Here is a 15,293-nt window from a genome sequence, read left to right as displayed (position 1 = left end):
TCTCTTCTGTGTTTGAAACACTCAAATTGTGCTAAAGTCAAGTGAATTGCACAAGCAGAAATGAGAGAAACCTTTAAATCAGACCCTCCCCAGCAACACTCCCTGCACATGAAGTTAATGAGTGTGAGTAAAAGACAACTTCAATAGAGACTTAAGGAGGAGATTCTGCAATGGGAGTTTTTTGTGGAATTTAAATTGCTTTCTTCTTTGTAGCAAAAAAGTACCAACAAGACAATTGTAAGGTGGATTTAGTTACTCTGGGGATATGAACACTAGACAAAATTATAAAGGAGATAAATAAAATTCAAAAGTTTTTCTCTGAAAGTTAGCAAACTGAACTGCAAATCCAAGACTCAGATACAGCGGGAAAAGAAGGACAAAGTATTTTGAACCATTTTGGATGGCAGGTGGGTGGAATTGAGCTAGGAAAAACACCTGTGACAATGTTCAGCTATTAGTCACTTAGGAACCATGACTGCTGCATTCCAAAGGGATTGCAACAGCAGCTGCTGCTGCTTTGCTGTGGTGAAGGTGAGACTGGCAGGTGCCAGTTTGGGATGTAGGCCAGGCTTAGAGAGACTCTGGTGGCTCGGCAGCACCACTGTGGGCGTGCCTGCAGAGGCCAAGGAGGTGGTTACAGCCAGGACAGAAAAAGTGCTCTGAGACTTAATTACGTGTGTGTGAGCAGCGAGGAAGAAGAAAGGAAACAGCCAAATGCCAGTGGGAGCAATGTGTAACATCTGAGGCAATCACTGTAAGTACCCAGCGCCTGAACTTAGGAACTGGTCGATGCGGTTTGTCACTGGGGCCCTGTGTGAAGACCGGGCAACATCAGAGGCTTGTGGCTCTTATGGTTTCCAAGGAATATGAATTAAGGAAAAGAGAAAAAGACCAACTGAAGTAGCTCTGGACAGCAATCAAACCCCATTTGAGGTGATTCCCGGAAGAAGCTTTGGCAGCCTGAACATCCTGGAAACTTCCAAGGGAAGGAAGAACCGCTGAATTATAATGTAAGTGGGGATGTGCTGTGCCAGGTGTGCTGCTGCCTGCTGGGAAAGGCTTTGGGATAGGGCTGGCATGGCTGTCATATTTTGGTCTTTGTAATAGGAAAGCAACATTTCTCAAAAAGGTACAAAAGCCTGTCTTGTAAAAACAACCTTAGAAACAGCTGCTGGAGCTTAATTTTCGCTATTTCAGCTGGGTTTTCTTTCTCTGTAACTTAGAATTCAGATTAATTTATTTTTAAGTCGATACTGAGTGATAAAACATGATCAGTGGGGCTGCAGAATCTTAAACAGGTAATCCTCTTCAAAACTACCTAGTTTTATTATTCATACTCTTTTACAAAGTGATGGTACAACACCAAAAATAAATGTATTCATAAATCCAAAAAGTCATTGTTGTTAAAGTAGACAGGCTTAAAGTTTATGCTGACAAAAAGTACTCAAGGTTATCAGTTTGTGAGTTCTTTTTGAAATAAAACTTTTGGGAAATACTAATATATGGAGCTAACTTAACAGGTAAACAGATACTTGTTTCTAGTGGGAGCTTATAATTTTATTTGTCAGAGGGTATTGGAGATAATATTAGACCAAAAAAAAACCCTCTGAAACCAACCCACAGCTATTGGATAAACCCAGAAGTGACATTAACCAACTTGGAAGTTAAGTCATCAGGAAATGCTTCTTTTTCCTTCAGACAGCTTTTACGTCCCACCACGCTCCCCATTTCCTCATCCTTAAAGATAACTTATTCATGGCACACCTATTATCTCTGTAGGAAGTTCTTCTTCTCTTGGGATTCAAGAGCATGCATTTCCTCTGAGTAAATAATTTTGGTATCTCCTCCCATAATTACACCCACGTTGAGTAGGAACTCTGGCATTAGACAGACATATATTATAGGAACCAGTTAATTCGTTTGACAACTTTACAGGCATTAATAACAACTGCTAAGTACTTCTCCCTTCTCTCAAATTTCAGCTGACAGCACGAAAAGATTGCTGGGTTTTTCCTTTTTATGATTGATGTGACTTGGACATCCTTGAAGAGCAAAGTAGAAGTTGTATGCAATTCAAATAAGCTGAGGGAATGGCAGGTGAGTTCTGCAAGTCATTTGCTTCCCTTCAGCAGATATTTACTCAGGGCTGTTTCCTCAGGATTCATGCCCTGTAGGTATCTGCTCAGATTTCTTATCTGAAGGTAATTTTATATTGTCATTTGGTCTTGCACTTCGTTTTCAAAGTTTTAATGTTGTTATTATTAGACTTGGTTGAGAATAATTTTTGAGTTAAACAGAGGATATTGGGACATGGAGGAGTAAAGAAATTTTAATTACTTGAAAAGGCACCATTTTTTAAATGCTTTGTAAGATATGTGTTATGCTTGGTATTGACAAAATTTGTGTAATCCATTCTAATGAAGCCGTGAGCATGGAACCTATAGATGGGAATTAAAAAATACATTAAAATCCTAACAAAGGAAAATAGCAACTGAGAGCATCTCTGCTTTTTTCAACTTTTAAATGAAGATGATTATTGAGGTGGGCAATTGCAAAGCAGGGTTCTTTCTCATTTAATGCTGGAAAAAACATTTCCAAATCAGCTTTGCAGGGCAAGCAGCAGCTAACTGCAGTTTGCTGTTGTCCCATACATTCATGGTAAAAATTCTCCTTTTTAGCCTATCAGTACTTTCTCACATTACCTTTATGTGGTCCTAAACTACCAGAAAAAAAATCTTCCTTGAGTTTCATTAGAACACTTTTTTGCAAAATTAGTTTTACCTCGTCTTCAAGGATTAAATTGTAGTTTAATATGCAGATATATTGTTTCAGATCTGACTTGGTATTTCACTGATAAGCTCTGTGGTATAGACCTAGAAGCTTGTTTGAAGATCCCTACAATAATATTGCATAGGCATTAATCCCTCCTTTCCATTCTATTCTTTTTGTTGTTATTATTGTTTTCCTTTGATTTCCCTTTAAAATGGTGGTGGTCTTGTGTCCCCATCCTCCACACTCCCCTACCCTCACCCTCATTGCACTTATGATATTTTAATAAAAGTTACTTGGAAGAGCCTTCACCAAGGTACTTGCCCTGAGCATTTGCCTAAACTTGGAACACAATGCTCCAGGTGTATTTTGTAGAGTCTCCCAGGGCAGATATAAACACAGAATGTGCTTCTCAGCATTCCCAAAGACAGCATAGCTGCTCAGGTTTGAGCCTGGCAAGAAAACAGGGAAGGAAAAACAATCTTGCAAGGAATATCATATTCATATTTGCTTGCCAGCAAGGCAGTTCAGCATTTGAGGTGTCAGGAACCACTTTATGGGTTTTAAACCACAGACCATAATAACAGCATATGTGCAGGAGGACACAATATCAGAGAACTCCAAGCACACTGCAAGAAATTCTTCTATGACATGAAATTACTGCCTGCTAGAACAGGAACTCCAGTGGTCCAGCTGGAGTTTGAACAGAGCTGGATTCAGACAGATGGATTGATTTGTCAAAAGCTTCAGCATGTCCTCAAATACCTCTTGTTCATCTATATAAGACAGATGATCTCTCACTATGCATTTCTCCTTGCATCTAGGCCAAATGGCATCAGAATCTAAGCAGGAAAAGTAAGATGTTCTAATTGCCATTCCTGTGACCCTAAAAATACGTATTTTGAAAACAGAGAGGGGCTACAGGATGCTTTCTTTGGTGCTGATTGTGAAATGAACCAATTTGATCCTGTAAATTTCTTTTTAAGTCAAGTGGTAAGAGAGCATCCAACTCTGTAAAGGAAGTACATAAGTGCTCTGTATGAGGGCTCTTTAACAATACCCAAGGAAATATTTCCATTATTGACCAATAGACTTAATTTAATGGGGCATCTGCTTTTTAGTTGTACTTCCTCCCACAAAAGGTAATTGCTCTTAGTAACCTCACCCTGCCACTAAACAGCAAATGACCTCATGCCAGCTGCTTCTTCATGAGTTTTCTTGTGTTTTATAGACCTGACCCCAACACACATCAGCTGGCAGCCATCAGTGAATGCAGCCAACCACCACACTGACAGATATGCCAACACCGAGCTGACCGTGAGGCGAGGACAGCCCTTCAATATCACCCTGTACTTCAACAGGCCGAAGCAGAATGGGGAGAGCCTGGGGTTTGTCACTGAAATAGGTAACACTCCCATAGCTGATCCATGTCCTCAGAGAGCTCTAATCTTTACTCCTTGGAGTTCTCTCCTTATTTTATTTAGACATATGATTTTTCTGCCTGTATTTTTAGTGCTTCCCGCACCCCAATGTGCTCAATTTCAAGTGTGAGGTTAATGTTCGTTTATTTTACGAAAATATGTTTATTTTATGAAAAATCCTTTCATTAGGATCTTTTCTCCTGAGAAGCTGGGAAGCTTCAGCTTCTTCATGTTTTGCTGCTTTGGAATTGTTCACCCAGCATGTGAAATTGTTTTTACTTGATGACCAATGACAGCCAACTGTGTCGAGGCTGTGAGCAGTCACCAGATTTTATTATTATTCCATTCTTTGCTAGCCTACTGATGAAATCCTTTCTTCTATTCTATTAGTATAGTTTTAATATATCATTTTCTTTTAATATAATATATATAATAAAATAATAAATCAGCCTTCTGAAACATGGAGTCAAGATTCTCATCTCTTCCCTCATCCTGGCACCCCTGCAAACACCACCACAAACAGTGAAACCACGCTCTGGGATGGAAACCAGTGACTCTTTCTCTCTGGCAGGGCCATCCCCCTCGGAGTCCCATCGCACCAGGGCAGCATTTGGCCTCTCTGAGGCGGGGGGCAGCGGCTGGAGTGCTGCCCAGGGACCCAGTGACTCTGCAGCCATGAACTTCACCATTTCCAGCCCGCCCAACGCCGTCATCGGGCGCTACAACCTCACCCTCCGCGTCACCGCAGGCAACAAGATCTTCTCCAGATACCTGGGCCAGTTTGTGCTACTCTTCAACCCCTGGTGCCCAGGTAGGTGCCAATGCCTTTGCTCTTGGGCACAGCTGACCTTGTTGCTTTCCTGCCTGCACAGAGCTGCTCCCTCAGGCTGTCTCTCTTTGGGTCACCAGAGGCTGCAATCTCAGCCCTGTGCTCAGAGGCCTGGTTTCACTGCATTAAAAATCTGCTGCCACCCCCTTGGTACCCCAACACAATGTGCTATATGGGGTTGTATCACAGGCTCTTCAGAACTGAGCAGATCACTTTTTCTGGAGACAAGGCCTTATCTGGGCAAATTCTTCCAGGGCATCACTGGCCTCTGCTAAAGAATTTCTTCCTAACTGCTAATCTGAATCTCTCCCTTTTTACGTTATAACAGCTCCCCCTTGTCCTAGCACTCTCAATCCATGTAAAGCATTGCTCTCCCTCCTTTTTATAAGCCCTTTAAGCACTGGAAGGCCACAATGAGCTTTCCCTGGAGCCTTGCCTTCCCCAGAATGAACACCCCCAGCTCTCCCAGCCTGGCTCCAGAGCTCAGAGCAGCTCTGTGACCTCCTCTGGAGGCTCCAACAGCTCCACATCTCCCTTGTGCAGAGAAGCCCAGAACTGGATGCAGTGTCCCAGGTGGTGTCTCACAAAGTCAAGGGGGAGAATCCCCTCCCTCACCCTGCTGCCCACCCCTGCTGGTGCAGCCCAGGATGTGGTTGGCATTCTGGGCCACAAGCACACACAGCTGGCTCCTGTCCAATTCCCATGCTCTTCTCTTGGGTTGAAAATGGACATCTCTTGTTGCTCCAACTTTTCTTTTCCACACTTCTCCTGCAATATGTTGAGGCTGCAAATTTCTAACCTCATATTTTGCAACTATGCAATAGTCTAGAAACCTGGATTAGCCTGAAAACGTGACACCCTGGTGCTAAGAGAACTCTTAGCCATCCCAGTGAGTAAAGAGCTATGGGAGAAAAGTAGCCACAATCATCCACTATTTTTTTTCCATGACCATATGTTAGTCAAGAGCCACTAAGAAATGCGTCAATAGCCAAGATGAAAAAAGCTGCTAATTAGCTCAGCAAGTCCTGGAAGACAGAAATAATTACACAAATATGTTCAGGAAATTCAGACCATCTCTGCACAGTCCTGAGGGGAAAAAACTTCCCCAGAAACCTCTGAAAAATAATTTGCGTGTGAGTTGTAATTGACGAAAACCACACTGCAGGGACAGCAATATGTGACAGCTCCTGAGCTGGAACACCAGCGTGGCTGTGGTACACAAGAGACCAAACTCTTCTCAGATGAAAACAGACAAATTAAGCTGTGCCCATTGCAATTTCAAACTAATGATTTTGTGGAAGAGTCCTCCAGATCTACCAGATGATGCATTGGCTACTGACAGATAAAAGGGAGTATCCTTAATGCTGAATGAAGGATGCTGCTGAATAAGTTCTGCTGAGTGCAATAGCTGCCTGGTCCTGAAAAACAGGAACAGATTCAGTTTGAGGGTATGTTACCACTATTGTAAGTGTCATAGCAGAAGGGAAAGGGAAATTTATTTTCTTGGCAAAGGATAAATGGCAAATCTGGTCTGTAGATATGGTTCCAGGTGGGAGATTAATCCTTGAGCTGACGAATACAGAAATTAATTCATTAACTGTGATATCAATAAAGAACTACTTGTAAGAAAACAGGACTAGCGATGAAAGAAAAAATACTGGATTGGAGCACAGCTACTACAGAGTGGATCCTTAAGTATAATCTGAAAAAAATACTCAGATGAAATAGTTCGTCACTGACTTTGGCACAAAACAGCATTTTCCATGATCAGATGGGCTGGGACAACACACAGAAATAACTGGCTGACCTTAGTGAGTGGAGAAGGTGAGAAGAAATAAGATATTATATTAGGAAATAAAAGACCACACCTCTAGGGAGAAATAACAATGATTTCAGTGACAGACTTATCACCTGGAAATCATGAAGAATGTGAAAGCCCTTGTTAATCAAAGAACAAAAAAGTGAACACAGTGAACACATTTCAACAAAGTGAAATGGCCCTGAAAAAGGAAAATGCAATCTTCAGCTGTATAAGAGAAAATAGTTATACAGATTTAAATGTTAATGCCATTGGATGAGATGACAAGAATTAAATCATGTTCAGTGAAGGGTAACTAGGATAAATTAATACAAGAAAAAAATTCTGGACCAAAAAAAAATCTAGTTTAGTAAGCTATAAAGGTTTATTGAGAGCACATAAACCTTAGGAAAAAAAATGTTCTTCAAGTGATTATACAAGGACATGTAGATTGCTCAGAATAATTAAATCACAGAGCTAGAAGGATCTTAGAAAGTCATCTAGTCCCACACCAGGGCTATAAGAGAGGTTCAGTTCAGCACTTAGGTCATTCCTGAGAGGTCTTGAATTCCTTCTCAATGACCAGCCATTAGGGAAGCTCCAGCACCTCCCCTGGCAATTCCCTCAAATAAAGCACAAGCCTTTCTATTAGATCTTTATCCTATTAACTAACTAAATCTTTCTTGCTTTGACTTCAGTATATAATTTCTCATCCTACGTGTGATAGACACCAAGAAGAGGATTTTATTTCCCCCTGCCCCATCCTTTTCCCAAGAATTTCTGGAATTAATTACAATGTTTGCCCCATTCCTTGCCCCCATTTATTTCCTACCTTAAATAATTCTGAGTTAATTCATACTTCAGATTTACAGGAATGCTGAGCATTCTTAGTGCTCCTCCCACTTTTCCCAACTGGTCCACACCTTGAGGTGCAGCACCTGAAACTGGACACAGGTCTCCATGTCCATGCTACCCCAAAACTTCAGGAATCAACAGTGATGATATTATTTTTAAAAAGTGTGGACAGCAACCAGAGAAATAGATTTCTATCACATTATACAATTTTTAAAATAAACTGCAATTTCTTTATTTGCAGGAAGGGAAGGATGGGAAGTTCCTATAGTAAGGTAAAGAAGTTGATTCAATAAAATAGAAAAGCTGATCTTTTTGTACGTATTTCCTGCAATCCTGAACCTTTCAGAAAATATCTTTAAATATTATGGAATTAAAAGCAGAGCTAAGCAGATATTGCTACCTAAAGAGCAACCAAAACAACCTAAACCTCTGTGGGAACCAATACTTTCACAGCAGCTAAATACTGTGCCATAAACTTGGAAAAACAGTGAACTCCAAGTGAATGGCTGAGCAGATTATCCTAATAATATTTCTCATAGGACTTTGGATCAGGCAAGCAAAGGAATTTGCTTCATTTAGGAATCTTAAAATAAGACAAATGCATCTGGAAAAAAGAGAAAAATGTCATCTGTGTCATTCTTTCCAAATCTTTTTCAATCTGTTCCACTTCTAACTACCCTGAGAAGACAGAAAAATGTGATGAGCTAGCATGGACTTTTGTCTATCTTCCTCACAAAAACACAATGTGCAGACAGGGGACATTTAGATAATACACAAGGCTACACTAAAAGTAGGGGAAAAAAGTTAAGTAATATGTTATGGATCCTTCTGTCACCTCCCACACCTTCCCTGGCCATATGTAATAACAGACATTATCACTGAACTGCACCTCTTCATGGAGCTGTAACAATTCTATTTTTCAAATAGAAGTTTTCTCCTTGCTAAATCAGGACAAAAATGTTTCTGAAAGGTTGCTGGTATTCTCAGCTTTAAGCCTCCCAACTTGGTTTACAGGTGATGATGTCTACATGTCCAATGAAAACGAGAGACAAGAATATGTTCTAAATGAAAATGGAATAATCTTTGTGGGCAATGCAAGGTACATTGAAGCAAGAGGGTGGTATTATGGACAGGTAAGTCACAAGGAATTTGTTTGAACTCTCATTTTGTCTCCAACAGCATTTATCTTATCATTATTTGCTGTTTATTTAATAACTGCACCAACCTGGGTAGCCTTACTTGTGGTTTGCTCACAGTGTGGCTATCAACTTTGGGGTGGGATGTCTCAGAAGGGAGGAACTGCAATAAAATCTCCTTTCATTCTGCTTGTGAAAACATCTATTTTCTTAAAAATGTATTTTATCTGATCACAGTTTCAAGACCTCCTAAACATCTGTCTCACCATGCTTGATCTGAGCCTGTACTACCGTCAGGACCCAGCCATGGACGTGTCCCGAAGAGGAGACCCCAAATACTTGGGCAGAGTCATCAGTTCTATGGTAAGGAATGGAAAACTTAACCCCAGCCCCACAGGAGTGAGCAGAAAGCACCTCTGAGGCTCAGCCATGAGCAGTAAATGAGCTAGATACAGTGCAGTGCAGACAATTCACTTTGTGCATTCTGCCCACTGATAGATCAATGGAAATGACAACGACAATGGAGTGCTCCTGGGGAAGTGGCAAGGGAGCTTCCACTCGCATGAGAACCCCTCCAGGTGGGATGGCAGCGTGGTGATCCTCAAGAAATGGCGCCAGGACAATTACAGACCTGTCCAGTACGGACAGTGCTGGGTTTTTGCAGGTGTCATGTGCACAGGTAAGCTGTCAGGATACAGGGCTGGGCTGAAGTGTTGGGACCTCTGCTTTTATCAAAACTACAAAGCAATCATTTCTACAAAAGGAACAACACTGTGAAGACCATTAATGCTGAAGAATCACAAATTATTTAGACACTTCATTTCTCAGATATTTGTAACCATTGAAGCTTGTAATTTGTAATTTGTAATCACAAAGCTGCGTGGGTTCTGTTGCATTTCTTGCTCGTTTGTTTTTTTTATAAAATGTATTTCAGTTTTGAGGTGCTTGGGGATTCCAACTCGTTTGGTTTCAAATTTTAACTCTGCCCATGACGTGGATAGAAACCTGAGTATCGATAAGTACTATGACAGCTCTGGAAGGAGTCTTAATATCAGCAAGGATTCCACATGGTAAATATAATTTCTTCCATCTCATCAACAACAATAGAGAGAATCTAGACCTAAAAACACTAGTAGTTCAAAAGCAACTGAGTGGGCAAAATGTAATACAACCATCTAAATTAATACTGCAGACATCCATTTGGAAAACAAACAAACAACATGCTTCGTTATTTTCTCCCTCCCTGCCCTGAGGTCTCTATACCTCAAAAGCAGACAGTAAATCTGTCCTTTAAAAGAGGTACTGTAACTTGATACTTTGTGCCTCAGTTTAGAGTTTAGAATTTTTTTTTTTAAATTCACTACTCGTCTCCAATTGGAAGTTTGCATGACTACTCTATATTATTGTTCTTTTTAGACATTGTTCTTTGTCTCCAGGGATTACCATGTCTGGAATGAAAGCTGGTTCGTTCGCCCAGACCTGGGAAGGGCATACAATGGGTGGCAGGTTTTAGATGCAACTCCACAAGAACAAAGCAGAGGTAACAGCCTGAGCTCTCAGCCTGACCTAAGAGTCCTTCTTCAAACTGAGCACAACTAATAAAAGTTTAACCTATTTTTTTTTTTTTACATTTTAGGAATTTTTCAGTGTGGCCCTGCATCTGTCTTAGCCATCAAAGAGGGTGAAGTCAACCTGGATTACGACACCTTGTTTGTGTACTCAGAGGTGAACGCTGACTGCAACAGATGGATTGTGTACAATGATGGAAGCAAGAAGAGAGTTTATTGTGATACTGAAATCATTGGCAGGTCCATCAGCACCAAAGCTGTGGGCAGCAATGGCCGTGTGGATGTCACTGCTAACTACAAATATCCAGAAGGTAGAAGAATTAGCACAAATTATCTCCTTTTATTGCCTACTGAATCCTTGGTGCTGGGGAATGGATAACCTGCTTGCTTTAAACATCTCTACGCCGCCTTCAGAAAATATTTTTGCCATTGTGTTCAGATTACTTTTTTAATACAATGGGTGCTATATTTCTGGGTTTGTGCATTCAGTAGCTTCCTCATTAAGGGACAACACAAAATATACTTTAGTCCCTTCCACAGAAGTGTAAAATTTAATGCATACACAAAACAGGGCTATAAAATACATTTTACTACCCAAGGCAAACAAACCCTCAGGGTTTCACTCCCCAGTGTTTTACTGCAACCATGTTTAATACAGAGGCTGGCTGCCATCAGATCAGCAGAGTATCACTTAGCACATTACTGCATGTTCTGACCAGAGAAAAAGAAATCTCCCTTCTAAACAAATACAAATGCATCATATTTCATTTTAGTGATTTATTCACCTTGTCATGGTATATCCCCTGTGAAAAACCTGAATGGAGTTTAATGAAGATACAGGGAGCTTTTAGGTATTGCATATTTCTGAGTGATGCTGATAGCCTGTATAGGTCTGAAAACCTTTACAGAGAGGAAGTGCATTTGCAACAAAAGTAGAATTTTACTTGGTCCTCTGCTTCCACCAGGTTCTTCTGAGGAAAGACGAGTCTATAGAAAGGCCTTGAGTAAGATATTGGGAGTAAATGTCACAGAAGGACACACAGACTCTCCTGGGGGAAGACCTTCAGAGACAATGAGAAACCCTGGCATTGCTGGGAAATTCAAGCTGGCTGAACCTCCAGTTTTTGGCAAGGACATTAACCTGGTCCTGGTCCTCAGCAACCTCTCCTCGGACCGCAAGAGCATCAGGGTGGACATGAGTGCCTCCACCATCCTGTACACGAGGAGAGCAGTGGCAGAGATCCTGAAGGCAGCCACTGCTGTGGAGCTTGGTCCTAAACAAGGTAACTTTTAATGTCCTTAAGGAGCCAATACAGCTCTGCTCCCAGCCACAGGAAGGCAACTGGAAAGAAGAAGCATCCATATTGTACCTGTATCAGCTTTTGGTGCAGCTACTCATTGTTTATGAGTACTTTTTACATTATTTTTTTTCTTCTGAAAATTTTGCACTACTTAAAGCATTAAGTAGATGTCTCATGAAATGTTCCATAGGAGGCTACACTTATGTTGCAGCTCCAGAAGCAGCACTATGTGTGTGTATCATGGTTTCTATATGTATATATATGTGCATGTGTGTGTGTGTGTGCTGATTATTACATAGGAACACATCTTACTCTTAACAAGTAAAAAAAGTCTGATGTGTGCCTTCTGGCACCCAACAGGCAACACACGAAAAGAAATCAACTAGGAAAAAGCTTAAAAGTTACAGTGAAACTCTGTCTCTCTTTTGAAGAGTGAAGACTATTGGAATTATTATAGAGATCTTTTTCATCCCCAGGAGCTACAAAGATAAACATTTTTCCCATACACAGCAGAAAAGTTGTAGGACTACAATGAGCAGCTGACCAGGTCACTTGAAAAGGATCTCTGTGAAACTTGACCCAAACTTTCTTCTCGACTGAGGTAAAATAAAAAGGTTATAAGGAGGGAATAGATTAAAATAGTTATACCTCTAATAATAAGAAATACAAAGGGTCAGGAATCCAGTGAAATGCAGATAAGCAGACTCCCTCAGTTTCAGGCCAATGTCTTCTATTCAAAAGTGTAAGGGTCAAATGAGTTAAAGTAGGCAAGGATCACCAGAAGAGGGAAATACACAATCAGTCTCACAAGAAGGAAATATAAACAAACTCCACTGCCATCTTTTTTCTCTTCAGTAATGAACAAAACCCTCACTGTAACTATTTTCTCTTTAGCTTGCTTTGGAAATATAATGGTTCCTAAATATATCTCTGAATTCTAGGGAAGCATATCCGGGTAAAGATCCCTTATACTCATTATGGAAAATATCTGACCACTGACAAAAGGATCCAAGTGACTGCTTTGTGTGAAGTCATGCGCTCGCAGGGGCTGAAGCTGCTGGTGGAGAAGACAATCATTTTGGAGGACACAAACATCATCATTAAGGTGAACAATTTTCTCCCTGATGTACTGAACAGAAGCTAAAAGATCTTTCTGGAGCTCAGATCTTAAGATGAGAACCTGGAGATAAATTTATTACATTTAGGCTGCCATTTCAGATGTTGTTTCAAAATTCTGCCTGCTTGAATTGAGAATGGAAGGATGTAAGAGGTCAGTTCTGAACCTTGGCCTGAATCTGCCCTGTTTTTCAGAACAGCTCTGTTACCTTCTTTTTTCCCAGTCACAAGCCACTGCCTTATGTTTTCATTCAGTCCTTGTTTTCATTCCATGTATTGGCAAGTGCTTGTGTTGCCCTTGAAGAACACTGCCAAAATTCAAATTTAAACCCTTAGTTCTAACCAGTGCTAGAGCCAGTTCATGTTGTTTTAGCACTTTAATCCTAATCAATGATGTGCCAATAAAGAAAAAAAGCCATTCAGCAACCAAAATATCAGACAGGTTTCATGGGACATGTTAGTGTAGAGCCAGAGCTCTATTTCACTGAAATGATGCACAAAATATTGCAGACAGCTGGACAGCCCTATGGAGCTGAGCCACATCCAGCTTCAAACATGAGGAAAGATAATGTTTGTCACATCCAGCTTCAAACTTGAGGAAAGCTAATGTTTGTCACATCCAGGTTTAAACTTGAGGAAAGCTAATGTTTGTCACATCCAGCTTCAAACTTGAGGAAAGCTAATGTTTGCCAGCTAAATGCCACTTGCAGCTCCACTGAATCCTGACTCCAGGGAGCAGAAACATAAGCCAGGGAGTGACCAGAAAGGTGTTTTGTGCCTCAGGTGCCCCGGAGGGTTGTGGTGAACAGAGCTGTGTCCCTGGAGATCTCCTACGCCAACCCCCTCCCGGAGCCCGTCAGCCGCTGCGTGCTGTTCGTCACCCTCATGAACCAGCAGGTCAAGATCAAGTAAGTGCAACCTGCAGCAATCCCTCACTGCCTCCAGCACCACCAACAGCACATCTGACTTCTCACACAGAAGGAAAAAAACACACTTGGCTTGTCTTTTTTATATTTTCTACTTCTGAAAACAAAAGTGACACCATACGATTCCTTCATCGTGTGGTGATTCCTTAATCGTGTGGTGTTTCTTCCACATAGAGCTTCTTTAACAACTCAAACCTGCTAACATTCTTTTTTCCTGGGAAAGCAAATGCACCTGTCAAATTCTTTTGTCTCTCTGCAGCTTATTCTACGGTTTGGCGTTCTGGTTTTATTTTCATATACAATACCCTGATACTACAAAGATAATTAGGCTAAAGCAAACAAGTCAGACACTCCCCTTGGTTCAGCCCAAACAGAAAGTTGCTCTGTTCTCCTTTAAAGCAAGAAAAAACTTGCCTTTTCAAAACCTAAAAGCAATTTGTTATTTTTATTATTTTCTTTTCCTCTGGACTCTGCTGCTTTATGGATCAGCTCAGTGTTGAGTAATAGTTTGCATTTCCTAAAGCTTCTTCTATGGTAAAACAGCCTGACTTGCTTTGGCTGTGGAACTATTTGGACTTAATAATCCATAAAAAAAGGAAAACATTGTTCCAGTAAAAGACTAAACCAATTTAGGCCAAAAGTAGATACAAGCCAAAGCACAATGGCCATTAGAAAAATCATTATTGCCAAAATGGATATGAACCAAGCAGGCATTGGACAGAGCACTGACCTTTGACATCAAAGATTTTCTATTCTGAGTTTGTGCTGACTATCCAAATTTGCATCCAGCCCTAAGATGAAGCTGTGACATTGCACCTCTCTTTTCCATAATTCCATTTAAGAATAAAGGAAGATGGTTCTGTCCTTTCTCATTTCTTAGTCTACATGAAGCCTCAAGTCCTTTCTCATTTCTTAGTCTACACAAAGCCTCAAACCCTAAGTAATTCTCAAAACACAAGGCTGGGTCTCAAGTAAATGCAGTTCTGTTTCTTGGGAATCTCATAAAAGACAATTCAAGCCTGATCTAAATTTCTTTTTTTCTTTTTCTATTCTTTTTTTTTTTCAGTTTGGCACGACTGGCACCGAGGGAAAGATCAAAAATATTTTTTGAGTTCACACCTCGGAGGGCTGGGCCCTTACAGCTGCAAGTAGACTTCTCTTGTGACAAATTTTCACATGTTAAGGGATTTGTAACAATTGCAGTAGCCCCTGCATAATGTGATGGAATCAGCCTTCCATTTCAGCATTAACACAGCAAGACACTCTCCTCTGTATAGGGACAGGGGTGACAGAAAGGAACTTTGCACAAAAATTGATGACCTCTTACATTGCAATAGAATCAAGTCTGCTTTCATGGTGCTTAACTATTTAGTCTCCAATTGTATTTCTCTTCCCTCCCACCCCCTGACAAAAGAAAAAAATTCAGCCCCTTCTTTATAGAAATAGTTTCACTATTTTCAAATCTCATTCTGTTAAGCTCCCAGTTTTGACTCTTCCCTCAAATAATTAATACAATCTCCCTTTGACCAAATTCTAATTGTCAGCAATAAATAAAAATCATTCTCAACTGTATT

The 15,293-nt window shown here is 40.7% G+C and overlaps 1 protein-coding gene across 1 annotated transcript; it reads left to right on the top strand.

The window, feature by feature from the left end:
- Positions 1-801: 801 nt before the first annotated feature.
- LOC131090732 (protein-glutamine gamma-glutamyltransferase 6-like) lies at positions 802-14,936 on the top strand. Its single transcript, XM_058036297.1, has 14 exons — positions 802-1,010; positions 1,983-2,097; positions 4,001-4,174; positions 4,762-5,001; positions 8,687-8,805; positions 9,046-9,171; positions 9,307-9,487; positions 9,743-9,878; positions 10,245-10,348; positions 10,445-10,687; positions 11,342-11,659; positions 12,619-12,782; positions 13,577-13,701; positions 14,786-14,936. The coding sequence occupies exons 2-14, from the start codon at positions 2,091-2,093 to the stop codon at positions 14,934-14,936; spliced, it is 2,088 nt and encodes a 695-aa protein (XP_057892280.1). The 5' UTR covers positions 802-1,010; positions 1,983-2,090.
- Positions 14,937-15,293: the final 357 nt, after the last annotated feature.

Source organism: Melospiza georgiana, chromosome 17 (assembly GCF_028018845.1).
Source record: "Melospiza georgiana isolate bMelGeo1 chromosome 17, bMelGeo1.pri, whole genome shotgun sequence".
NCBI classification, from domain to species: domain Eukaryota; kingdom Metazoa; phylum Chordata; class Aves; order Passeriformes; family Passerellidae; genus Melospiza; species Melospiza georgiana.
Note: the sequence above shows the minus strand (reverse complement) of the source record. Positions and strands in the feature narration are given on the sequence as shown.

Bases quoted from the DNA above. Each gene is read 5' to 3' on its own strand.
- LOC131090732 (XM_058036297.1), top strand. The intron at 4,175-4,761 runs GTAACACTCCCA...TCTCTCTGGCAG, and splicing joins GGGGTTTGTCACTGAAATAG to GGCCATCCCCCTCGGAGTCC. The intron at 9,172-9,306 runs GTAAGGAATGGA...GCCCACTGATAG, and splicing joins GCAGAGTCATCAGTTCTATG to ATCAATGGAAATGACAACGA.